Below are 27,724 nucleotides of genomic sequence, written 5' to 3' on the forward strand. Positions count from 1 at the left end.
GTCAGTGGGGGTAGTTCTCCAAACTGCCACTACTCGGCTTCTTGATGCTGTCGGAAGTCCGAACACCTCAATAACAGGAGTCTGACTCTCCCATGCTGCTAGTAGTCTCTTCCGATCCGCCAATTACTGTATACTGCACATTTCTTGATTTTTTTATTTTTGTTTGTTAAAAATAGCCTCGGTAGATAACCCTCTCCGTCATCCGGAATTTTTAATCAACCGGCACCATCCCGCTCCCGTCGGTGCCGGTTACCAAAGAGTTTCCTGTACTTGAATCTTAACTGCCCTCTGAAATGGCCAAGCAAGCCACCCAGTTGTACCAAACCGTTACAATAAAGAATAAGAATAAAATCCACCAGGCCACTCGGCTTCGATGTAGGCATCGGGTTTGGACACAGCGATGGCAGACCCTGTCCAGTCGACTCTGCAAAGTCCTCCTCGTTAACATCGGGGACTGGGGCCAAAGTTGGGAGAGTGGTCTAGTCAAGCAACAGCATGATATAGTCATACTCACAGGATCATATTTATCAGCTAATGCTCCAGACTCCTCCATCACCATCCCTGGGTATGTCTTGTCTCACCGGCAGAACAGACCCAACAGAGATGGGGCACAGAGGTATACAGTCCGGAGGGAGTGGAAGTCCTCAACATTGACTCCAGACCCCATGAAGTCTCGTGACATCAGGTCAAGCATGGGTAAGGAAACCTGGTCCCATCCTCAGCTGATGAATCAGTACTCCATGTTGAACATCACTTGGAGGAAGCATTGAGGGTAGCAAGGGCAAAGAATGTACTCTGAGTGGGTGACTTCAATGTCCATCGCCAAGAGGAGCTTGATAGTACCACCACTGAATGAGCTAGTCAAGTTCGGAAGGACTTGGCTGCCAGACTGGGCCTGCAGAAGGTGGTAAGAGAACCAACAAGAGGGAATAGCCGACTTGTCCTTGTTCTCACCAATCTACCTGTTGCAGATGCATCTGTCCACGACAGTATTGGCAGGAATGACCACCGCACAGTCCTTGTGGAAACCAAGTCCTGTCATCACACTGAGGGCACCCTTCTTCATGTGGCATCGGAAAGCCCTGCAGCGGGTAGTCAAAACTGCCCAACGCATTACCGGCACCCGGCTACCGACCATAGAGCACATATACCATAAACGCTGTCTACGGAAGTCACGGTCCATCATCAAAGACCCTACCCACCCCAGCCACAGTCTGTTCACCCTCCTGCCATCTGGGAGACGCTACAGATGCATTTGCACCCGTACGACCAGATTTAGGAACAGCTTCTTTCCCAGGGCTGTCATCCTACTGAACTCCACAAATAAACTCTAAAGCCTGCACATCTGCCAATGCACTTTATTATGGTTATATTTATGTTAATATACTACAAGCCAAATGTATGTTGAATGTTTAAATGTCTTAATCCAAATGTACACTCTCGGGAGCCGCAAGCCTACATTTCGTTGTACTGCACTTGTGCACTAACAATGACAATAAAAGTTGATTTGATTTGATTTGATTTGATTTGATAGCGCTAAATGGGATAGATTAGGAACAGATCTAACAGCTCAAAACTAGGCATCCATGAGGTGCTGTGGGCCTTCAGCAGCAGAATTGTATTCCACCACAACCAATAAACTCATGGTTTGGCATATCTCTCACTCCTTCATTACCATCAAGCCACGCGACCAACCCTAGCTCAAGAAGGAGTGTAGAAGTGCATGCCAGGAGCAACACCGGATGTACCTAAAAATGAGGTGCCAACCTGGTGAAGCTACAACACAGCATTGCATACATGCTACACAGCAGAAGCAGCATGCTATAGACAGAGCTGACAGATCAGGTCACAGTTCTGCAGTCCAGCCACATCCAGTTGCGAATGGTGGTGGACTATTAAACAACTAACGGGAGGAGAAGGCTCCATGAAGATCCCCATCCTTAATAATGGCGGAGCCCGGCACGTGAGGGCAAAAGTCAAGGCTGAAACGGTCGCAACTATCTTCAGCCAGAAGTGCCAAGTGGCTGATCCTTCTCAGCCTCCTTCTGAAGTCCCCACCATCACAGAAGCCAGCCTTTAGCCAATCCAATTCATTCCACGTGATATCAAGAAATGAGTGAGTGCATTGGACACAGCAAAGGGTGCTGGTCCCAACAACAGTGCTGACGATCTGTGCTCCAGAACGAGCCGTGCCTCTAGCCAAACTGTTCCAGCACAGCTATAATGCTGGCATCTACCCAACAATGTGGAAAATTGCTCAGGTATGTTCTGTCCACAAAAAACAGGACAAATCCAACTCAGCCAATTACCATCCCAGCCACTTACTCTCAATCATCAGCAATGTGATGGAAGGTGTCATCAACAGAGCTATCAAGCGACACTTACCAATAGCCTACTCACAGATGCTCAGTTTGAGTTCCATCAGAAGCACTTGGCTCCAGACCTTATTAACAGCCTTGGTCCAAACATGGACAAACAAGATGAATTTCAGAGGTGCGGTGAGAGTGACTGCCCTTGCAAAAAAGGCAGCATTCAACTGAGTGTGGCACCAAGGAGGCCTAGTAAAACTGAAGTCAATGGGGATCATAGGGAAAACTCTCCAGTGGCTGCAGTCATTCATGGCACAAAGGAAGATGGTCATGTGGCCAATTATATCAGTCACAGGATATTGCTGCAGGAGTTACTCAGGGCAGGGTCCTAGGCCCAACTATCCAGCTGCTTCATCAATGACCTTCCCTACAGCATAAGGTCAGAAGTGGGGATGTTCGCTGATGATTGCACAGTGTTCAGCTCCATTCACAATTCCTCGGATAATGAAGCAGTCCATTCTCGCATGTAGCAAGACCTGGACAATGTCCAGGCTTAAGCTGATAAGTGGCAAGTAACCTTAGCTGCACACAAGTGCCAGGCAATGACCATCTCCAACAAGAAAGAATCTAATCACCTCTCATTGACATCAATGGCATTACCATCATCACATCCCCCACCATCAACATCCTGGCGGCCACCATTGATCAGAAACTCAACTGGACCAGCCACATAAATACTGTGGCTACAAGTTCAGAGGCTGGGTATTCTGCGGCGAGTGGCTCACCACCTGGCATCTCCGGATGGGTTAAAATTGAATCCAGAATGTTCCTTTATACTATTTAGGTGCAATTTGATTTATACCACATATACACAAAATACTGTTGATAAGTGGAATTATGATCAAATTAACAAGACGTTTACAACTCCTTCAATTTATATGCCTTATATAGGAAGGAAATTAATATATCTATATATATATGTTTTATCAATAGCGTGCATTGATCAATCTGTAATCTAATTCATAAACTTGTTAGTTATTCTAATAGGTATCTTTTGTCATTTTTTCTGTCCTCTAATCAGGAGCCTATTTTCTCTTAAAGCCACTTTATTCAATTAATATTTTAGTTATGCTGGTGATAGTGAGTTGTAAAGTCAAGTGTAAGAATTCAGTCAACAATGCATAAACCATAAGAGATTTTTGACCTTTTGAAATAGGTTAGTATGAACCTCTGGTTCAAAGTAATTTGATCTTGCTTTAGACACAATTTTTCATTAAGGTTGACAGTTCATAAATTTTCTTTTTATGAGCTCTATATTGTCCAACATTCAAACTTCCACAGCTCTTCAGTTTGAGGAGAGGCCGTCTGGGCTCTTAGCATTTCCACAACATCACATAAAGGGCTTTCTGGTGATTTCTACAGAGGAAATGTTGACATCGTTCAGCACTTGCAGCTTGGTGATGGATTTGAGTTCCTCCACGCGATGTTTGAACTGACAAACTGTAGTTCCGTCAAGCGTAACGTGGAAATATTCTTCATCAGAATAAATTTCAACCTGTCACAAAAACAGAATATAAATAGGTGAACCCCTTTGAAGCCTAGGAAAGAATATTAGGGTGAGATTCAAATCCCGAAGTAAAGGAATCCCGCCCCAACTGCGGTTTTACCATACGTGGTTTCCACTCTGCGACTATTTTTGTCAACCACGGCAGTGAACTTCGCGTATCCGTGGTTTTTAATTTAGGAATAAGGTAAAAAAACATGATTTTTATGCTATTTATATGCTTAGCTTCTTTTTTATTGTGTTTATACTGGATTTGCCAACCGGGGTTTTACTAACCGCGGGGGTTTTCAGGGACGTATCCCCTGCGGTTGAGGAGGGATCCCTGTATAGCGTTACTGAATTTACCCTACAAAGACACAAGGCCGGATTTTAACCCAGCCCGCTTGGAGCGCATGTGGTTCATTAAATGGCAGTCAGGGGATTGCGCCATGTTCCCACGTCCTCCACCATTTTTACTAACCTCAAAACAAGCAGGGGAGGGCTGCTCATGATGAGCAGATGGGGACCTACTTTGCCTTCAAAAAAATCACAGCTGCATGATGTCATCGATGCTATAGCACGATTTTAACTCAGAATTGGGAAAGCCGCACAGGGCCAAACCCGACCACCAGAACTGACGGGAGTCAGCAGAGTGGCCAGAAGAGGTCAAGGTAAGTATATTTCTTCAACGTTTCTGAGGATTTGGCCATTTAGGACTGAGATGAGGAGAAATTTCTTCACTCAGAGGGTGGTGAATCTTTGGAATTCTCTACCCCAGAGGGCTGTGGAGATTCAGTCATTGAGTATATTCAAGACAGAGATCGACGGATTTTTGAATATTAAGGGAATCGAGGGATATGGGGATCAGGCAGGAAAGTGAAGATGAGGTAGAAGATCAGCCATGATCTTATTGAATTGCAGAGCAGGCTCGAGAGGCCGAATGACCTACTCCTGTTCCTATTTCTTATACCTTGTGGGCCCTGCATGGAGTCCTTGGACTGCCCCAGCCCCGGCCTTGCCTCTCCCTCCCAGCGCCGGCATCTCCTTTCAAACCCCTCGCTAGCAGTCAGAGGACCGTTCGCTTGGGTCCCCGGCAGCGTCGGTTCTCGTGTTCCTGTTCCCACTTGTCGGCCCTGTCGGGAGACAGCTCTGCCAAATGAACATAAGAAATAGGAGCAGGAGTAGGCCATTTGGCCCCTCGAGCCTGCTCCGCCATTCAATGAGATCATAGCTGATCTGATCTTGGCCTCAACTCCACTTTCCCGCCCACTCCCCATAATCCTTGACTCCCCAGTAGCTCAAAAATCTCTGTCTTGAATATATTCAATGACTCCGCCTCCACAGCTCTCCGGGGTAGAGAATTCCAAAGATTCACAACCCCTGAGAGAAGAAATTCCTCCTCATCTCCATTAAATGGACGACCCCTTATCCTGAAACTATTCCCCCTAGTTCTAGATTCCCCCACGAGGGGAAACATCCTCTCTGCATCTATCCTGTCAAGCCCCCCTCAGAATCTTATATGTTTCAATAAGATCACCTCTCGTTCTTCTAAACTCCAATGAGTATAGGCCCAACCTTTCTTCATAAGACAACCCCTTCATTTCAGGAATTAACCTCGTGAACCTTCTCTGAACTGGCTCCAATGCAAGTATATCCTTCCTTAAATAAGGAGACCAAAACTGTACGCAGTACTCCAGGTGTGGTCTCACCAATGCCCTGTACAGTTGTATCAAGACTTCCCTACTTTTATACTCCATCCCCCCTTGCAATAAAGGCCAACATTCCATTTGCCTTCCTAAATGCTAACAAGGTCAGAAGTTAAACTCACGTTCAACTCTCCACGGGGGATTCCCACCTGCTTAAAATTGGGGCTGAAGTTGACAGGCATGGACTAGTTGGGCAGAATAAAATTCTATATGTACTTCTATATATGTAATGATAAAAAGAGAAAATATGAATGTTGGAAATCTGAAATATATCAGAACTCGTGACTTCTGTTAATTATTCTCTTCCACATTTGTTTTTGTGAGTCCTGTAAAGTTCTGTTCTACTGTTCTACCTGAGCATGCCAATTCTGATGAAGAGCTTCCCCTGAAACTTTCTCTTTCAGATGCTATCAGGGCCTGATATGCATTTCCATCATTTTACGTTGATGGGAAATAATATTGTGCTTTTTTTTGATGAGGTTGTGTTATGTTGTCGGGATAATATAGGGAGTTTTGCGGTGCATCCAACTCAATCCATACCCGACTTCTTTTATTCCATAAAATGTGGTCGTGCTTTGAATAAAAACATCCCCTTTAATTTCAGTTGTCACTGAGGGCCATATTTCTGTAATAACTACTGGATCTCCCATGGCGTTGCTCACAGGAGGTCTGGAGCAAGGCTGTGATATGGAGCTCATCACCTGGCCTGTTTCTTTAAGCCCACTGCTCTCAATAGGCAAATCCAGGTAATTGAAGCTGCTTATAAAGTGCTGAGGCTGCTGATTGGGCAATTGTAAGAGCTTCTAGGTTTCAGGCTCTCTGCCAACGACCGGCTTTCTTTCTCTTTTTTTTTAATGGCTTTACATCTGTAATAAACTGTGACCCTTTCATAGAATCATAGAATGGTTACAGCACGGAAGAAGGCCATTTGGCCCGTCGAGCCCGTGCCCACTCTCAGCTAGTCCCACTCCCCTGCCCTTTTTCCGTAGCCCTGCAATTTTTTTTCCTTCAGATACTTATCCAACTCCCTTTTGAAAGATAAAATTGAATCTGCCTCCACCACCCTTTCAGGCAGTGCGTTCCAGATCCTAACCACTCGCTGCGTAAAAAAGTTTTTCCTCATGTCGCCTTTGGTTCTTTTGCCAATCACCTTAAATCTGTGAAATCTTGGAATTATGATCTCTGCAATGTGATTGTTATATGCTAGACACAAGACATTAACCCATATAGATTATAATACATGCTTTAATTACCACTTTATTACAATGTTAAAACATCTGTACGTTTCAACTTGTCTCATTTGTTAGCAGTCTTGTTGCTGAGTCAGAAGGCTATGGGTTCAAGCCCTCCTCCGGGGCTTGAACTACGGTCTATGCTGACACTTCTGTGTAGTATGAAGGGGGTTCTGCACTGTTGGAGATACTGGGGTAATCAACTTACCGTCTGGGCATAAAACTGATGTTCTGGATTGGCCGCCAATATAGAAACCACCCCATTTTCCATTGCCATTGGTGATTTCTATAATGGGTGGCTAATCCACAATGCCAGTATTATGCCCGGCCAGCCATTTGAAAATCTACCCCACTGTCTAGCAGTTAAGATGCTGAACTGAGGCCCTGCCTGATTAGGTGGACAATCAAGATCCCATGGCGCTATTCAAAAAAAGCAGGCTTTTCTTCTGGTATCCTCTGCAACCTTCCCCTTACAACCAACAAAGAGATTAAAGGCTCGATCATCTGATCTGCAATTTGTCAGCCCATGCTACTATGCCTGCCAGCACAACAAGAGTGCAGTTCAAAAATAATTCATTAGACGTGAAGCACTTCAGGACGTGATAAGCTGCTATACCAATGCAAGCTTTTTCTTTTCATTTCACATGATGAATGAATTAGAGCTTGGCACTGCACCCAACACAATTCATAGCTGACTATTTTATTCTCTAAAATGTGGGTGATGTAAGAAAACTACTATAAGGCATTTGGTCTGAATATTAAACAAAGCTTTAATCAACTGTTTTTCAACATGGAGATCTAGTTGTGTCCTTCACTAGTTCCTGTTAAAGAATGTCCAGAGCAAGCTGGGCCCGTGCCCGAGTATTTATACTCTCCCTGGACAGCGCCACCAGCAGGCTGCCCAGTATTACTTCATAAGTCATTTCCACATGAATGACAAGATTCATGTCAGTGGGCGTGCTTTGAACAAAAAGCGATGCGGCGGATATACAATTAGCTGATGAGCAGATTCTCAAACTTTGACTCCATATTTTTTTTTAAATCACTGCACTAATAATCAATATTTTATTAAAAAATTGCACTTATCTCTCTCAGAGAAGAATATAGAGAAGTCCACTCATCGGTGGAAACATTAGAAAATTATCTATAGTTTTTTTTTATGGGTGAGGTGGGCTGTTTGAGTATAATGAAGCATAATTTTATGTTAAAATTCCCTTTTTTTATTAGTTACCTCAGGTGTGGGTCAATTTATTTTAGGACATATAAGGCTAGTCAAGCAATGCATTGGTGGCAAAATTTGAAGAATGGTATTAACACTGCTCTTAGGTACCTGTCTTCGGGAGATCATCTAGGTGGTTGTCCATCTAGAATCGTGTACAATATAAACTGGCGAGTTTTACTTTTGTAGCAAACTGGCTATAAAAAGTGCACATCTGCAAGTGAGCAATATGATGTAACAGCACAGCAGAAATGTCAACCATGTTTTTGCTTCTGTGGCCTGTATATGGGCTGTAATGTGTAGGCCAGAACAATTACATATCCTGAGGAACAAATGCAAATGAAATGTTTTGTAAATTTGTTATGCTGCACAACCTTGTTAATTTAACTTGTATGAACATATTCACTGAAACTGTGGTAAATGTCAAAATCTTCCCATTCAGTAAGCTAATTAATGTGATCTCTGACCTGGAGTTCAATAGCCACATTTCTTTTTTTATATATCTCTTTCCTCCCTTTTCCCTCTATGCACTCTGCAAGTTTTTCACGATTAGCCTGTGACACGTTGTTAACAAGGCCTTAACAAGCAAAAAAGCTTGGGTTTTTTTGTTGCTAATTTCCCTGAACCCATTTTAGGATGGGAGTACTACTGAGAGTAGCGGAGCAAAGATGTGAATAATCATTAAAACTTTCTCCTGTTCCTCCACCTCTGTTTACACATGTCTGCTTGTTGATATAATATAAACACACAAAGGAAATATGCCCCAATATAAACTGGCAATGAAACTCTTTTCCGACTTAAAAACTGCAGTGGGTATTTTTCTCCATCTCTCGTTCTGACTCTTACTGATGTGCAACTATACAATCACGGGCCATGCTCCAGAACTATAACTAAGTTCTGATGAAAAGTCACCGACCTGAAACGTTAACTCTGTTTCTCTCTCCACAGAAGCTGCCTGACCTGCTGAGCGTTTCCAGCATTTTCTGTTTTTACTCCAGAACTATTGCTGTTGTGTTTTTTTAATATATTCATTCATGGGATGTGGGCGTCATTGGCAAGGCCAGCATTTATTGCCCATCCCTAGTTGCCCTTGAGAAGGTGGTGGTGAGCCGTCTTCTTGAACCGCTGCAGTCCATGTGGTGAAGGTACTCCCACAGTGCCGTTAAGGAGGGAGTTCCAGGATTTTGACCCAGCGACGATGAAGGAACGGCGATATACTTCCAAGTCAGGATGATGTGTGACTTGGAGGGGAACTTGGAGGTGGTGGTGTTCTCATGCGTCTGCTGCCCTTGTCCTTCTAGGTGGTAGAGGTCGCGGGTTTGGGAGGTGCTGCTGAAGAAGCCTTGGTGAATTGCTACAGTGCATCTTGTAGATGGTACACACTGCAGCCACAGTACGTCGGTGGTGGAGGGAGTGAATATTTATGGTGGTGGATGGGGTGCCACTCAGACGGGCTGCTTTGTCCTGGATGGTGTCGAGTGTTGTTGGAGCTGCACTCATCCAGGCCTTGTGCGAGAATACTCAGTGATTGTCGGTACAATATTTAACCACAGGAAGCAGAGTCTGGTTCTTTATTTGTCTGACATCCATGTTTGCACACTTTCTAGCCAGAGCCATTGGGTAGCAAACAAGAGTTGGAGCCCTAGACAATTTTTTTCCTCAGTCCAGTGACTGGAAAAATTGCAGTGGTTTTCATTAGAACGGAGGAGATTAAGGGATGATTTGACAGAGGTGTTTAAAATTATGAAGGGATGGGACAGAGTTTTTAGAAACAGACTGTTTCCAGTGATTGAGGGGTCTAGCGCAAGGAGAATAGGTTAGGTAGGTAGTCAAAGGAAAGGGAAATAAAGGGCTGTGGGAACAGAGCAGGCACATGAAATTAGGACAACTGTTGGCATTACCTCAACATAGACTAATTAGGTCGAATGGCCTATTTCCATGTTATAATATCAGTGTAATTCTATGAATACTCCGACTAATTCAACACAGACTGAGGATCAAAGTTAAGAACTACTCGCATTCATGGCCGTGTACTGCACTGGGAGAGTTCTTACCAGCTGTGATTGTGCACCATTGTGCTCAGCCTGAGGGAGCAGCTGGGAGGGGGGAATGTAATCCGGGAATAAATGGAGAGAGTTAAACAGGATAATTTCAGTCTTTCCAAGGCTAAGCTGGAGAGAGTTTTGTCTTGGCCTTGGATAACAACTGCGCCTTCCCCTGAACAAGGCATTGCAAACTTTACATTGAAAAAAATGTGATGTTATTTTCAAAATTTATAATTACTACAGCACTGGATGATTACCTGGAATGGTTCTTCTGCCTCGAGTGGACATGTTGTGGCCCGTTCCTCCTCGCCCCACTCTTTGGCCAGGTAGGAATTACACACAAGCAATGATTCGGTAAAGCGTGGGTTAAAATGGAATGCTATTTCTTCACTTCTTTCACACACAAAATTGATTTCAAACCTATCAGCAGAGAAACCACAGTTAGATTGTGTTTAATTCTGACCTTCAGTGTCTGCTTTGATTTTCCTAGTTAATCCTTCATTAAGGACAAAATCCTGTCATTCTCATCCCACTCCTGCTCTCCTGGGGTCATCGACGCTCTGTTGGTGCACGTTTCCATGGTCACTGATCATTATAATTCACCTGTGAGTCTTGGCTGTGAGTGGTGGTAGGCTATTCAACTCAGGGTCAACGCCCTCAAACCTGACCTGATATCCACTAATCCGCTAATTGGGGTAGGCAAGCATGGCTAATTTTCCCTTACATAACTTGAAGCCAGTTGTAGTGTCTCCGCCAATGCCTCACACAGCATGAATTATGGATTGAACCTGGGATCGACGTAGCCAGAATGGCTCAGCTACTCACTGGAGAAATAAACCATCCGGGGATCAAACACCTGAAATTTAAAGCAGCATTGACAATTGGTAGATTAATAAGAACATAAGAAATAGGAGCAGGAGTAGGCCAATCGGCCCCTCGAGCCTGCTCCGCCATTCAATAAGATCATGGCTGATCTGATCCTAACCGCCAATCCACTATCACAGAACCATCTCCTGAATCTAACAGAATTAGACACACGAAATAGGAGCAGGATCAGGCTACACGGCCCCTGGGCCCGCTCCGCTACCCACAGGGCCATGACCGATCCGAACCTAGACTCATGTCCAAATTCCTGCCCGCTCCCCGTAACCCTTAATTCCCTTTACTTCTAGGAAACTGTCTATTTCTGTTTTAAATTTATGTAATGATGTAGCTTCTACAGCTTTTTGGGGCAGCATATTCCATGGACCTACCACTCTCTGAGTGAAGTAGTTCCTCCTCATCTCAGTTTTGAAAGAGCAGCCCCTTATTCTAAGACTATGCCCCCTAGTTCTAGTTTCACCCATCATCGGGAACATCCTCCCCGCATCCACCCGATCCAACCCCTTCACAATCTTATATGTTTCAATAAGATCGCCTCTCATTCTTCTGAACTCCAATGAGTAGAGTCCCAATCTACTCAACCTCTCCTCATATGTCCATCCCCTCATCCCCGGGATTAACCGAGTGAACCTTCTTTGTACTGACTTGAGAGCAAGTATGTCCTTTCTTAAGTATGGACACCAAAACTGTACGCAGTATTCCAGGTGCGGTCTCACCAATACCTTGTACAACTGAAGCAATACCTCCCTATTTTTATATTCTATCCCCCTAGCAATGAAAGTCAACATTCCATTGGCCTTCTTAATCACTTGCTGCACCTGCATACTAACCTTTTGAGTTTCGTGCACCAGGACCCCCAGATCCCTTTGTACTTCAGTACTTTCCAGTTTCTTGCCATTAAGATAATAACTTGCTCTACGATATTTCCTGCCAAAATGCATAACCTCACACTTTCCAGTATTGTATTCCATCTGCCAAATCTCTGCCCACTTACTTAGCCTGTCTATGTCCCCTTGAAGGTTTTTTATGTCCTCCTCACTCACTACTTTCCCCCCCATCTTAGTATCATCTGCAAACTTTGATATGTTACACTCGGTCCCCTCCTCCAAATCGTTAATATAGATTGTAAAGAGTTGGGGACCCAGCACTGACCCCTGCGGAACACCACTAGTTACTGATTGCCAGTCTGAGAGTGAACCATTTATCCCAACTCTCTGCCTCCTGTTAGATAGCCAATCCTCTATCCATGCCAGAATATTACCCCCAATCCCGTGATTTTTTATCTTAAGCAATAATCTTTTGTGTGGCACCTTGTCAAATGCCTTTTGGAAGTCTAAATACACTACGTCCACTGGTTCCCCTTTATCCACCCTATACGTTACTTCCTCAAAGAACTCCAGCAAATTTGTCAAACATGACTTCCCCTTCATAAAACCATGCTGACTTTGTCCTATTAAATTATGATTATCCAAATGTCCTGTTACTGTCTCCTTAATAATGGACTCCAAAATTTTACCTACTACAGATGTTAGGCTAACCGGTCTATAGTTTCCAGCCTTCTGTCTACTGCCCTTTTTAAATAAGGGTGTTACATTAGCAGTTTTCCAGTCTGCCGGGACCATTGCCGAGTCCAGGGAGTTTTGGAAAATTATTACCAATGCATCCACAATCCCTACCACCACTTCCCTCAAGATCCTAGGATGTAAGCCATCAGGTCCAGGTGATTTATCCACCTTGAGTCCCATTATTTTACCGAGTACCACTTCCTTAGTGATTTTGATCGTGTTTAGCTCCTCCCCCCCTTTAGCCCCCTGTTTGTCCAGTGTTGGGATATTCTTAGTGTCTTCTACTGTAAAGACTGATGTAAAATATTCATTCAGTGTTTTTGCCATCTCCATATTTCCCACCATTAATTTCCCGGTCTCATCCTCTAAGGGACCAACATTTACTTTAGCCACCCTTTTTCTTTTTATATAACTATAAAAACTCTTACTATCTGTTTTTATATTTTTTGCTAATTTACTTTCATAATCTATCTTCCCTTTCTTAATCAATCTTTTTGTTATTTTTTGCTGTCTTTTAAAGTTTCCCCAATCCTCTATCCTCCCACTAAATTTGGCTACCTTATATGCCCTTGTTTTTAGTCGAATACTATCCTTAATTTCTTTACTTAGCCACGGATGGCTGTCTTTTCTTTTACACCCTTTTCTTCTCAGTGGAATATATATTTTTTGGAAGTTGTAAAATAACTCCTTAAATGTACACCACTGATCATGTATCGTCTTACCCTTTAATCTATTTTCCCAATCCACTCTACTCAATTCCGCTCTCATACCTTCATAGTCTCCTTTATTCAAGCTTAGCACGCTTGTTTGAGATCCAACCTTCTCACCCTCTAATTGAATATGGAATTCAACCATGTTATGGTCACTCATTCCAAGGGGACCCTTTACTAGGACATTTTTAATTAATCCTGTCTCGTTACACAGGACCAGATCTAAGGTTGCCTGCCCCCTGGTCGGTTCAGTTACATACTGCTCAAGAAACCCATCCCTAATACACTCAATGAACTCGTCCTCAAGGCAGCCCTGCCCAATTTGATTTGTCCAATTAATATGATAGTTAAAATCCCCCATAATTATAGATGTTCCCTTATTACAAGCCTCAACTATTTCCTGATTGATACTCCGTCCAACAGAGTTGCCACAGTTCGGAGGCCTATAGACTACGCCCACTAGTAGATTCTCCAGTTAGTAAACAGTGTGCATACTGATGGAATTGATGATAGAATTACAACAGTGCATTACCACACACATCAACTCTCAGTTTATATGCCAGCTTGGGGCTCAGTTGGTAGCACTCTTGCCTTTGGGTCAGCATGTTGTGAATTCAAGCCTCATTTCAGTGTTAGCCCATAATCTGGACTGACCCTGCAGTATAGTACTGGGAGAGTGCTGCATTGTCAGAGGCGCCATCCTTTGGATGAGATATTAGACCGCGACCCCATCCGTCAATGCTTCGGGTGGACATCAAAGATTACGCAGCGCTATTTGGAGAAGAACAGAAAGTTCTCCCAGCATCCCGGCCAAAATTCCTCCCTCTACCAACATAATCAGATTAACTGGACATTCATCACAATGCTTTTTGTGGGACATGCTGGTGTAGAATGGCTGCCACATTTGCCTCCAAAACAACAATCACTCTATTCCAAAGTAAACCAATGTGACAAGCGTTTGAGACGTTTCAACGTGACAAAGTGCTAGTAGTATTTATATATTGGCCACTACATCTTTTCAATGATAAACATTTCTAATAATCAACTAGCAAATTGATGACATATGATACAGCACCAATAGTGTGTGCTGCAGAATGAATCTTCCCCTGAGGCTAACATAACACCATCAGATTTTGTGCTGACAGATTTTCTGTCTGTTTTTGCAGGTCTGTGTGTAACTTCTTCACGTTACATTGGATTTACTTTTTTTTTTGAGTGATTGTCCCTATCAACACTTCCTTCCCGGGGGGCACTGGGCTGTGGCCATGACTTGTATTTCAAGTTGTTCCTGGTCAGATCTATCTGCGCGCTCGGGGGCCTGGCTGAAGTTACTGCCGGAAGCTGCGTTGATGATTATTTTATGGGATAGATTTTCAACCTGCCACCCGAGCGCAAAAGTAGCACCGGGAATGAGCCCACCCATTATAGAGACAGCCCAATTTTCTTTTCCATAGAAATGTCTCCGGAAGAAAATCTACTTTGCCAGCCAGATGTGCTGTTGATGTTATTCTTTTTTTTGAGGCTGAGTCTTTTTGTTCTCTAATTTTCTTTCCACTCCTCTGGGATGCTTTGCAGGGATTTTGTTGCGCACACACCAAGCACCTTCCATTATCTTACCCAAATTAACATTCTTCACACGTGGATCTTGACAGCGTGTGTTGGCACGACTACTTGAAGCTGAGGCTGATCCAGTCCTGAGCTGATGTCCACACACTTGCTCACATCAACATCAGAAGTAGCAACTCTGGATGATTCTCCCCTACTTAACACAATGGCGCCGCAATTCACTCATGTCACCTTACGCTGCCCTGGCTGAGATCAGCTAATTCACTAAATAAACTTGAGGTCATCCAAAACTCAGATGTCAGTGTCCTAACTCGCACCAAGTCCCGTTCACCCATCAACCTTGTGCTTGCTGACCTACACTGGCTCTCGGTCCAGCAACACCTCGGCCTAGAAATTGAGTTGACGCCGCGCCAGGGCTTTAGCGCCGGAAATTTAGCGCCGGCGCTAATTCCCTTGCGCGCGCCAAAAATTCAGTAGCGCCGCGCCCAGATGGCTGCCGGCGCTACTGGCGGGCGTGAGTGCCTCCCAATGGGCGCTGAGTGCCGCATTGCGGCGCTAATCCGGCGCTGCGGCACCCGATGCGGTGCGGCAGGCTGGGGAAGTGCAGGCCTCCTCCTCCCGTTAAGGAGGCGCTGCCTTCACCCGATCGCTGGCCGTTTGATTTTTTCAAAAATGAGCCCAGCACCTCGGACAAGTGCCGGGCTTGCAGGCCAGACGCATCTGTTCCGCGGGGGGGGGGGGCGGTGGAGGAGTCCGGGGAGGGAGGTGCGGGCAGGCGGCCGGCGGGAAAGCGGCCGGCCGCCGCGCGACCTTAATGCGCCGGCGCTAACTTGTGTAAGACTCGGTTGCCAGAGTCTTAGTTGCGGCTGCCATGGGCGAGGCGGTCGCAACTGAATTTCGGCGTTCGGGCGCGTTGCCACGGCAACCGGGACGCTGCGCACACCGATGATGTCATCGGTGCCGGCGCAGCGCAACCGGCTAACGCCGATGGCAGCGCCGAAGTGAATTTCAGAAACGGCTATCATTGTGGCGCTAGGCCCTCTAGCGCCGCAAAATGGGCGCTAACCCTACTGAATTTTCAGCCCCTCGAATTTAAAATTCTCAATCTCAACTGGAGTATTGTGTCCAATTCTGGGCACCGCACTTTAGGACGGATGTGAAGGCTTTAGAGAGGGTGCAGAAAAGATTTACAAGAATGGTTCCAGGGATGAGGGACTTCAGTTACATAGATAGACGGGAGAAGCTGGGGTTGTTCTCCTTAGAGCAGAGAAGGTTGAGAGGAGATTTGATAGGGGTGTTCAAAATCATGAGGGGTCCAGACAGAGTAGGTAGAGAGAAACTGTTCCCATTGGCGGAAGGGTCGAGAACCAGAGGACACAGATTTAACATGACTGGCAAAAGAACCAAAGGCGACATGAGATGACATGGTTAGGACCTGGAAAGCACTGCCTGAAAGGGCGGTGGAGGCAGATTCAATCGTGGCATTCAAAAGGAATTGGATAAGTATCTGAAGGGAAAAAAATTGCAGAGCTATGGGGAAAGGGCGGGGGAGTGGGACTAGCTGAAGTGCTCTTGCAGAGAGCCAGCATGGTCATGATGGGCCGAATGGCCTCCTTCTGTGCTGTAACGATTCTATGATTCCACGATTCATCCTTGTTTTCAAACCCCTCCATGGCCTCGCCCCTCCCTATCTCTGAAATCTCCTCCAGCCCCACAACCCCCCGAGATATCTGCGCTCCTCTAATTCTGCCCCTTGAACATCCCTGATTATAATCGCTCAAACATTGGCGGCCGTGCCTTCTGTTGCCTAAGTCCTAAGCTCTGGAATTCCCTCCCTAAACCTCTCCGTCACTCTACCTCTCTTTCCTCCTTTAAGACGCTCCTTAAAACCTACCTCTTTGACCAAGCTTTTGGTCATCTGCCCTAATTTTTTCTTATGTGGCTCGGTGTCAAACTTTGTTTTATAACACTCCTGTGAAGCACCTTGGGATGTTTTACTCCGTTAAAGGTGTTATATTAATACAAGTTGTTGTTGTTATTGTAAATAAACTTGCTGAGCCAGGAACTGGTACTTCCTTTTTTTAAGATATCCTCGTGCCTTTATCTGCCTTGCATGCAATATCACAAATACTCTCAGGCCTCTGACAATGCCACTCTGAAACCAGCCACTGGCAAGTGTAGAAATGATGCTCAGAGCAACTCCCTGATTTTCTCTCCTCTGTAGTGAAGCTCCTGACTTCAAGTGCAAATTGGCTGCTGTATTTCCCCACATAACCACAGTCCCTACACTTCAAAGGTTCATTAGTTGTGAAGCGCTTTGGCTCGCTTCTTCCTTTTCAGCTTCTCCCCATGATGGTGCAGCGGAGGTCAAATGTGCTCTATCAGCGCATGGCAATAACGTCCTGTACGACTGCAACAAATGCAAAATACTGCAGATGCTGAGATTCTTAAATAAGAACAGAAAAAGCTGGAAACACTCAGCGGATCTGGCGGCATCTGTGGAGAGAGAAACTGAGTTAACATTTCAGGTCGATGACCTTTCATCAGAACCGTACCACTGTTGCTTATTGTAGTTAATCCTGTGTATAGTGCAGGTATGAATTAGTAGCATGTCGTCCTATCACACGAGGAGATCTTCACAAATGTAAATAAGATGGGGCACCTAACCTCTCAGTGGTGAATGTACCGCACTGTGTGGAGCTGAGCCTTACACAGCAGATAGGTTTCAACTCCCGTTCTGATGAAAGGTCATCGATTTGAAACGTTAATAGTCTTTCTCTCTCCGCGGGCGCTGCCTGACCTGCTGAGTGTTTCCAGCGTTTTCTGTTTTTTTTAAGGCTTCAGCTTCGCTCCCCTGCCTGTGCTGAGTGAGGCAATCTCGGATAGAGTGTTATATAAATAGCACTCATTTGACAATGTCCAGTGTCTTTGTGGGCAGATAAACAAACTCGGATCATGGCCGTTTCTACAGGTGTTACTAGAGGTTGAAGAATAGGCAAGGCTGCCAGCTTCTGGGCGTGAAGTCAAAATGTGACTGCAGTCTTTAATTGAACCACAATTTGTGTGTTTCAAATGTAACCCTCTTCCCTACACACACACCATAGCAGCGTTACATTTCCATTTGCAGCATTCTCTGTCATTTCAAATTCCATTAATTTGCCAGAAAGTAAATACTGTTGATGTTAAGGTGCAATGTCAACCTTTATCAATTAACAACTGCACTTTGACTGACCAAGGACATTTAATTTAAGATGTGTAACGGAGTGAGACCGACGGGTGCAAAGGCCGAAAGGAAAGGAGCCGATGACAGGCGTAGAAAAAGATTTGACATGAGACCATGACAGAGAGCAAGAGGTAAATGATAAAAGGGAGACAACGAGACAGAGTCTGCTCTTGTATTACAGTGCTGGCACTGACTGCAGCCTTGACTTTGATGACAGGTGCACAGATGTAATATAAATGAGGTGGCACCAATGTCTCTTATAGTACAAGGTGCCATGTTAAGAGGTTTTTTTCTCCAAGCTACTAAAGAAACAATGTCAGTGGCAGCAAATATAAATGTCAGACTCTGGCGGTACAATAACGTGCATTTATTTAGTCCATTTATCGTAGTAAAACATCCCAAGATGCTTTACAGGAGCGATTATCAAACAAAATTTGATACCCAGCCTCATAAGGAGATATTAGGACATGTCAAAGAGGCAGGTTTTTGTGAGCGCTTTAAAGGAGGAGATAGACGTAGAGAGGCAGAGAGGTTTAGGGAGGCAATTCCAGAGAAAGGGCCTATGGTGGAACGATGAAAATCGGAGATGCGCAAGAGGCCAGGATTAGATGAGCACAGAGATCTCAGGGGTGGGGGGGGGGGTGGGATTGTAGGGCTGGAGGAGATTACAGAGATAAGATGGGGTGAGGCCATGGAGGGATTTGAAAACAAGAATGAGAATTTTGAAATTGAGACATTGCCAGACTGGGAACCAATGTAGGTCAGCGAGCACAGGGGTGATGGGTGAACGGGACTTGGTGCGTGTTAGGGTACAGGCAGCAGAGTTTTGGATGAGCTCAAGTTTACAGAGCATGTACAATACGTTCAAGGACTTTGGAGAAGAAAGGGCGGTTGGAGATGAGGTGGTAGTTTGCAAGGGCAGAGAGGCCAAGGGTGTTTTTTTGAGGAGGGGTGTGAGGATGGAAGATTTGAAGGAGAGGGGGACAGTACCTGAGGAGAGTGAACCATTACCAATATCAGCTAACATGGGGGCCAGAAAGAGAAGTTGGGTGGTTAGCAGTTTGATGGGAATAGGGTCAAGGGAGCAGGAGGTGGGTCTCATGGACAAGATGAGCTCGGAGAGGGCATGAGGGGAAGTAAGAGAGAAACTAGAGAAAGATGCAAGTTCAGGGCTTGGACAGGGGTCGGGGGGGGAAGCCTTAAGGGAAGTTTGAGTTGGTGGGCTAGGCAAAGGGGGGAAGTGACAGAGGCAGCTGAATGGATGGCCTCAATCTTAGTGACAAAGTAGTCCATGAGCTCCACACACTTGTTGTTGGAGGTGAGACTGGCGGAGGCAGGGGTGTGGGGTTTAACAAGACGGTTTGCAGTGGAGAAGGTAAGCCAGGGGCATTCCAGGATGATCCTGGAACAGTGAGCCATTTTGGCAGAGCAGAGAGGACCCGATAGTGTTTGATGAGGTCCAGCCAGATGTGGCGATGAATGGCTAAACCAGTTGTCCACCATAAGTGTTCAAGTTTGCGTCTCCTGGACTTAAGGGAGCAGAGATGGAGGCCGTACCAGGGGGATCAACCAGGGTGAGAGATAGTAATGGTTTTAATGGGGCCAAGAGCATCAAAGGTGGAGGTAAGGGTGTGATTGAATACAAGCTGCTACAGGCTTTTGTTTTTTCTCACCATATCTGGGTTGAGGGCCTAGACAGCTCCTCCAGTCAGCAGTGCAGTTGTGCAGAACTTTCACCAACATCTGGAAATGTCCAAAAAGCTGAAATCCTAATTGTGATTTTTACAAACATATGAGCAATGGCGGACAGGAAAAGACCCTCTGGTTCATCCAGCCTGTCCCACACAGCTGCGATGCCTTGTGCATCACAACATATACAGTCCCCACCCCACCTAAAAGTCATGCGATCTCCTGGGAGAGGCGAAAAGCCAGATAAACACCTAAGCCAATTAGGGAAAAGAGACCTGGAAAATTCCTCTCTGACCCTGTTAGGTGATCGAAACTAGTCCAGGAGACCACTCGGACCCTGATTTTTGTATGGTGTGATCTCCGCCCCAGCTAGAAACAAGTCCAGCTCTCACTTGATGGAATTTGGGAATGCTGTGTTCACTGGACGGGCCTGTTCCAGAGGTCCACTATTTCTGGGAAGGGACCACCTCCGAACATCTAACATATTTGCACGTGTAGTTGTGTTTGTGTTGCTGCCAGAGCTCTGAAACATGCACATGGGGTGGATTCCAGAGCATTGGAAATTAACAGAAACAGAATGGGCTGGATTTTCATTAAGCTGTCGGGAAGGAGGCCGGACTACAACTTTCGGATTTTAGTCCTGCCTCCATCGATGTCCGGCCAATCGACACGATTTTCCTTTGATTGACCTTGTTGAGCCCGCCCAGTGGGCTCAGCAGGCCAATTAAAGGGCCACCCAGCAACAGGTGACGTCACAGACTGAAATTTCATCTGACAAGAGTTTTTGACAGATGAAATATCAGTGTTTCACAGCTGTTTGAAGCTGTCAAACACTGACAGTCTGACTTCTAACCTGAGTCCTTCTACGCAGACTCAGTTAGAACTCTCACTGGCACTAAAAGCTGAAGGCTGTCACTTTTGACAGATCGCAGCCATTCAGCTTTCAGTTCTGGCTGAGTGATGGACTCCCGACGCCTAGAGGAAGAAAGGCTGTTAAGGGAAGTACAGGTAAGTAAAACTTCTTTACACACTTTAGACACACCAAACACACTTACCTTTGCACTCATGCACTCATCACTCACCTGAACACCGACATCGCGACCCCTCCAAGTCCTTCAACCCGACGGCCCGCCTGCTCTAACCTGGCGTGGTTTGGAGCCGTCGAGAATCCCACATGACACCCCTCAAAATAGGGATTAGGCTAAAAACTGCCTGTTAACTACCTGTTAACAGGCAGTTCATTGGCACTAATCCCTTCCCGCCTCGGGTCGGCGGATCCCACTGCGGGGCGGGTAACCGCCTCCCTTGAAACTTACGTGGAGGCGGGTTTTGGGCGGGATGGTGTCGGGACCCCCGAATTCGGGACTTTTGCCCCCTGCACGCCTGAAAACCCGCCTCACGGCACACTGAAAATCTGGCCCAATGAGTTCCATTTGAAGTGCTTCAAAATAGTGTACACCAAGTATGCAGAAGACCAAAAGACAGAGGCGACGAGTAAGGGAGAGAATGAGAAAATACAGAGATGAAAAGACAGTGGGAGATGGAGAGACAAAAAAAAGGATGAAATGTGTGAGCCTTGACAGTGAGTTTCAGCAAGCAATTTGAGCTGGGAGGAGGAGCATCGGAGTCTGGTCTGCTTCTGCCCTCACCGGATAGCCACAAACACACACATGAGCACTTCCAGAATCGACCACTGAATCGAGGTCAGGAGTGGGAACTCCAGCTGATTTGCAGAAATATTTCTAATGTCTGCTGATGTGTGAACAGAAGGGATCTGTTCTGAAATGGTATGGATTGGCTCCACTTCACTTCAAGGCTAAACCAGAACATATAATGACTGTGGCAGACAGCGTGCTCTTCAATTACCTTTTGGCTTCTGAGCGTGGTTCACCCTTCAGTGTCACGTTCCAACCAGGGCACAGGCCCTCGGGACACACAGCTTCAAACTGCCCAAAAAAGGAAAGATTAATAACATTTTATTAAAGCAACACATTTCTCTTCAGAAACATAGAAACATAGAAAAATAGGAGCAGGAGTAGGCCATTCGGCCCTTCGAGCCTGCTCCGTCATTCAATATGATCATGGCTAATCCTCTATCTCAATACCATATTCCCGCTCTCTCTCCATACCCCTTGACGCCTTTTGTGTCTAGAAATCTATCTATCTCCTTCTTAAATATATTCAGTGACTTGGCCTCCACAGCCTTCTGTGGTAGAGAATTCCATAGGTTCACCACCCTCTGAGTGAAGAAATGTCTCCTCATCACAATCTTAAATGTCCTACCCCATATCCTGAGACTGTGACCCCTCGTTCTAGACCCCCCCAGCCAGGGGAAACATCCTCCCTGCATCCAGTCTGTCTAGGCCTGTCAGAATTTTATACGTTTCAATGAGATATAAGTAAGTAGATAAGTAAATTAATATACACATAATTTTTTCCGATTTAGTCCCCTCCCTGGCTGATTGCCAATCTTCATTTTCCTGTAGTTCGGAGAAGGAGTACAGTTGAGGTTGTAGACTTATCTGTGACTATTTAAAATAGGGGTCTATGATTGGCTCGAAGAAGATTAGGGCCTAGAAATTCAGTATAGCCACTTTTGGGGCGGTAAAGTTGGGCGGCCGCTAAACTTTGCGCCCGGTGCAAAGTCGAGCCCCCTTCGCCGATATTCAGTTGCATCGCCCTAAGAGGTTGCTGCTGCGCTAAAACAGGTGATGCACGACTATCATTAGGCGCTAAGCCGGCAGCCCGGGGCGCTAACACCGGAAGTTGGGCGCAGGGCAGGTGCGGCGAGCTGCTGATTGCCGGCAGACACTCTGGCTCCGGTGAGCTCTTAAAGGGGGAGGGTGGATTTGTTTTTTTGAAAGGCCGAGACTAGTGTATTTGTGTGTTTTTGGGGAGGGCTTCTCTCCATCAGTTTGTTATGTGGTATCCTCCTCCTCCTCCTCCTCCTCCTCCCAAAGAAGGAGTGTTGCAAAACGGCTGCCTTTTCTACTGCAGGAGTGCCCTTTAATTTGCGCTCCCCGCGGCCCGCCTCGGCTGTGTACCGTTCCACTTCACAGTCGTTCGGGCCGCCAGGCGCACAATGGGGCGGCGCGAGTGAAGTTCCGGTTCCGGGCGCACAAAGGGCGTTGCACGACGAAATGACGTCATGATCTGCGCGCGCAGATGAGCACGCGCAATGACTTTACGCCGGCGCTAAATGTCTACTGAAGTTGGGGCGAGGCGCAGATCGCGCTGCGCCTGGGCGCTAAGTGCCTAGCGCTCGAGATCTGCTCCTCCTAAGGCGCTAACGGCTGGCGCAGCCAACTGAATTTCTAGGCCTAGATTTCATGAACCAAGGCAGCACCCTTACCCCCTCCATTCATACCTTGCTATCATATAGTCCTCTCTCTGGCTGAGAACAGAGAAGGGCCTGAGCAAATTGGTTTGAACTTGACTTATTGCCAGAGTTAATTGTTCAATTGCATGAACCACTTAGTTGCTCTCATTTTCCCCATTTGCATCATCTTTGTCAGCATCCCTTTATTGTAATATAACTGCTTACAGATCAGCTAAATGAGAAAGGAATGGTGGCATGGCACCAGGTTCATGATGGTCTGATATATAATCATGATGAACGATAGGTTCACTCAGTCACTCTAGCAATGTTCGTCCTACAATCATTGCAGAAAGTTTAAAACTAAAAGTATAAATAGAGTTTTCTGAATAACAAGTCAGTTTTTGTCCCAGTAGAGAGGCAAATGAATATCCAGCTTATATCAGAATCTGTGGTGTCCATTAATGAGGAGGTACTCTTAAATGTTTGTCAATTATGCTAAAGGTTTGGATTTGATTAGTCAAGTGGGGCTGTTTGAGGTGCCGCTAATATTGGGTTTTGTTCAATGTCTTGTTGCTCTTTTACGAGCGTTACATCACTGTAGTGATTGGATAGAACAGAGAAGAAGAAGAAGAAGAAAAAACAAATAAACAAACAAAACAACAACAACTCGCATTTATATAGTGCTTTTCACGTAGCAAAATGTTCCAAAACTGCTTCACAAGACTGTTAGCATTCAGAGTCTGACACCGAGCCACAGAAGGAGATATCAGCACAGATGAGCAAAAGGTTGATCAAAGAGGTAGGTTTTAAGGAGTGTCTTAAAGGAGGAGGAAAGAAGTAGAGAGGCGGAAAGGTTTAGGGAGGGAATTCCAGAGCTTAGGGCCCAGGCAGCTGGAAGCACGGCCGCCAATGGTGGAGCGATTAAAATCAGAGATGCGCAAGAGGCCAGAATTGGAGGAGCGCAGAGATCTCGGAGGCTTGTAGGTCTGGAGGAGGTTACAGAGATAGGGAGGGGCAAGGCCATGGAGGGATTTGAAAACATGGATGAGAATTTTAAAACGGAGATTTTGCCGGACTGGGAGCCAATGTAGGTCAGCAAGCACAGGGGTGAACGGGACTTGGTGCGAGTTAAGCTATGGGCATCAGAGTTTTGGATGAGCACAAGTTTATGTAGGGTGGAAGATGGGCGGCCGGCCAGGAGAGCGTTAGAATAGTCAAATCTAGTGGTCACAAAGGCATGGATGACGGTTTCAGCAGCAGATGAGCTGAGGTAGGGGTGGAGGCGGGTGCTGTGACGGAGGTGGAAATAGGCGGTCTTGATGATGGAGTGGATATGTGGTCGGAAGTTAAAGTAGCAAACATTGATATGAGTGTTATATGTGTCTGCATGCTAACAGCATCAATAGTCCTTTCTATCCTCATTTTTAAGTATGTGTTTCGTTGTTTAAAAAACTGATCTTGCCCCACCTTGTACAATGTGGAAGATTACAATCTGGGAGCTGGAAAAACATCTATTATATTGAGGAGTATGCGATAACAGATTGTAAATGAATAATTATTTGATTGCTTTTCAGCAAATGTGAATAAATTGAATAAAACACAAGCAATTAAATTAGTATTGAAGTGTCTAGTGCCCAGACAGTTCAAGAACTTAAAGATAGTTGTAATATGTGCAGTCATTCAGTTTAGTTCTCTAAGTCTGTGCATTAGTGTATTATAAGTGAAAATATGTTTGATAGCGATGAATATATTAAGTTCCAATTCGCCACAGGCTAAATATTTTGAAATCTGCATCAAATGAGACGTGTATAAGAAACCCTTGAAAAGCATTGATTTGAAGTCTAATTGGAAGTACTCAATGGGCTGAGCTAATATTTGGATATTTTCATATCCCGAGTAAGCTCCAGCTTCACTGATATGAAACCACTGACGCTGGCTCTAACCTCATATAGAAGCCTGAGGGAAGCTTTGCTTCCATTCACAGTTGAGCTGACAGGGATGTGGATATTATTCACTTCTGCAATGCTCAACCCATTCAGAGGAGGAAGACTGATTTAGGCTCTTCCTCGCAGAAATGGGGGCTTGTATATCCAGATATTTGTCACATCCCGGAAGCCTAATGAAATTCTCCAACAACCTGGCATTTAAGCGCCACAGCAGCTGTAAATCAACACGGAAGGCCAAACTGCATTAGGGGTGAGAATTTAAAAAAAAAACCCTCTAGGGTTGCAGAGATTGCCTGGTATTATGCGTATTTTGTTATGTTGATCTGTTGGAAGGGTGTGTGTATGGTCATTGAATGAGGACAGGCCTCGGCTAGGCTGTGATGTCCCTTTGATTGAATGGCCTACCAACACACATTGTGAAGGCTCACGCTTGAAGATTAATGACTTGGGAAAGGCTCTGGAGTCTGCCTCCCCTGGAACCATACCTCAGCATGGAGTCATTGCCACAATGGGGGAGGGGAGGTAATGGCAAAGATTGATATAAATAATCAAGAATTTGCATTGCTCTCATTGATTTTAGCAAATTAAAAACAGCGAAAAGACTTTAGTTAAAAAATTATTATTTAAATTAAACAGTCCCATAAAGATTAGATGTGGATTTGACAGCTACAAATAAATAAAAGTTGAACGTCTTAATAAACACAATGGGCTGCACTCCATCAAAAACAACTCATTTGTGAAAGTAAATGGTCCATATTGTTTTCCCCAAACAAGAAACATGTAGAATTCAAACATGCCTGCCAAAACTTCAAGATGATTGAGGATGCCCTTATATAAGAAATATAAACATACCCGCACACGCACTCTCCCACATCCACACTTCTTTTCCACTCTGAAAGGTTCAATACATTATGGGGATAGTGTTCTATCTGATAAATCCAAACCTGGAATTAGCCAAATTGCTGTTCAACTTCAAAATGAAATGTGCTCTACTAGACACTCACAGCCTTATTGTTCACCTCTAATTTAGGAATAATCTTTCATTGTAAACCTCAGTTTGAATTATAGGTGAGCTGAAAGATCAGTCACGGTTAACTGTTTCTTCATTGTGCAGTAGATTATTTTGCCAAATCCAAAAACAGATGTGGTCAAAATCAGGGTTATATGTTGGCTTGAGCCCTGATATTAGGTATGCTGATGATAAAAGAACTAATTGAATTGTTATAAATAATTATCAGCCGTGACTCAATGGTAGCACTCTTACCTCTGAGTCAGAAGGTTGTGGGTTCAAATCCCACTCCATGAGACTTGAGCACAAAATCTAGACTGACACTCCCGGTGCAGTACTGAGGGCGTGCTGCACTGTCGGAGGTGCCGTCTTTCGGATGAGACGTTAAACCGAGGCCCTGTCTTCCCACTCAGGTGGAAGTAAAAGATCACATGGCACTTTTTGAAGAAGAGCAGGGGAGTTCTCCCTGGTGTCCTGACCAACATTTATCTCTCAACCAATGTCACTAAAATAGATTATCAGGTCATTATCACATGTGAGAGCTTGCTGGGCGCAAATTGGCTGCCACGGTTCCTACATTTCAGCAGTGACTACACTTCAAAAAAAAGTACTTCATTGTCTGCAAAGCACATTGTGCGTCCTATGGTCGTGAGAGGTGTGATATAAATTCTTTCTTTATATCAAAGACTCAAAAGTAAGTGGAAAATGGACATCTGTTTTAACAATCACATCCTGTACACACTGTGGAAATTTCCAGGCATCACCACTCAAAAAACATAATACACCTAGCTACCGTAGTCATGAACCCCGTGCTTTCAGAAGAAATTTTCCTTCGATAGATGGGAACAAGGACATACTTCCAAAGAAGTATGGTGATGTAGCAACAATATACCCGACACCAGGGAGTTTAGGATAGGCCTCTGGATGGAAAGTACTGACCTATAGTGTCATCTTTAAATCCAGCATGCCTCTCCTTAATTCCCTGGGGCTGCACACATTCTTCTACATTATTCCTTAAATCTGTCATTTATGTGTGAATATTACATAATGCTACAACCTGAGCATTATTAGTAATTTTTATTGCATTTTAAAGTTTAAAACCCTCAGTAAAGCTAACAATTAAACTATTTATATTCCTCTTCAATTCTGAGAATCACTCCTATCTTCAGATAATTATTTATTCCCTTTTCTCCTGTCATTTTAGTTTATATTTCTTTGATTTATTGTCAGACATTTCTGAAAATGAAGCAAAAACTTCTCAGTTCGACATTCTGATTCTGGCTGTAATGAAACTTAACCAAGACACAGCGCGTGGGAGAAGGATTTATATTGTGGAATATATCTCACAACACTACCCATCTAACAATGCATGAACAAACGCAATGCTGAGGGACAAGCTACATTTTTAAATCAATAAGTAATTCAATTGTGGAGCTGGAGATGTTAGAAACTTCACACTCACCCTTAAAGCCATCGTGTCTGCTATGATCTAGCTGTGCACTGAGGACTCTGGACTCACATCAGTTCCAGCTGGGAAGCAGATATAAAGAAGGACTGGGACCACGTGGGACCGGATTAGCGGCCTGACAAAGCAGAGGGGGGGTGGGGGGGGGATATGTGCTAAACACAGGAAAGCTCTGTTTACCCTGTGGCTGCAAATCAAACATAACAAGCTTCTCATGATAGGAGAATAGATAGGAATGTCTGTGCTAAAGACCAACTCTTCAACCTCGCCCCTCTCATGGCCCCACATTTCCCTTG

General features: G+C 45.0%; 1 protein-coding gene across 1 annotated transcript; it reads right to left on the reverse strand.

The window, feature by feature from the left end:
• Positions 1-1,343: 1,343 nt before the first annotated feature.
• Positions 1,344-27,505, reverse strand: grifin (galectin-related inter-fiber protein). Its single transcript, XM_086000414.1, has 4 exons — positions 27,426-27,505; positions 21,556-21,635; positions 10,312-10,474; positions 1,344-3,864 (listed from the first exon to the last, which is right to left on the reverse strand). Exons 1-4 carry the CDS (start codon positions 27,435-27,437, stop codon positions 3,700-3,702), a joined length of 420 nt encoding a protein of 139 aa, XP_085856540.1. The 5' UTR covers positions 27,438-27,505; the 3' UTR covers positions 1,344-3,699.
• Positions 27,506-27,724: the final 219 nt, after the last annotated feature.

This window comes from Somniosus microcephalus, chromosome 11, assembly GCF_052327205.1.
Source record: "Somniosus microcephalus isolate GS21.2 chromosome 11, FLI_Smic_1.0, whole genome shotgun sequence".
In the NCBI taxonomy this organism is placed as follows: domain Eukaryota; kingdom Metazoa; phylum Chordata; class Chondrichthyes; order Squaliformes; family Somniosidae; genus Somniosus; species Somniosus microcephalus.

Excerpts from the sequence above, each read along its gene's own strand:
- grifin (XM_086000414.1), bottom strand. Across the intron at positions 10,475-21,555 it reads CCACGCTCAGAAGCCAAAAG|GTTTGAAATCAATTTTGTGT; the intron begins GTAATTGAAGAG and ends CTCTGCTGATAG. Across the intron at positions 3,865-10,311 it reads AGGCAGAAGAACCATTCCAG|GTTGAAATTTATTCTGATGA; the intron begins GTAATCATCCAG and ends TTTTTGTGACAG.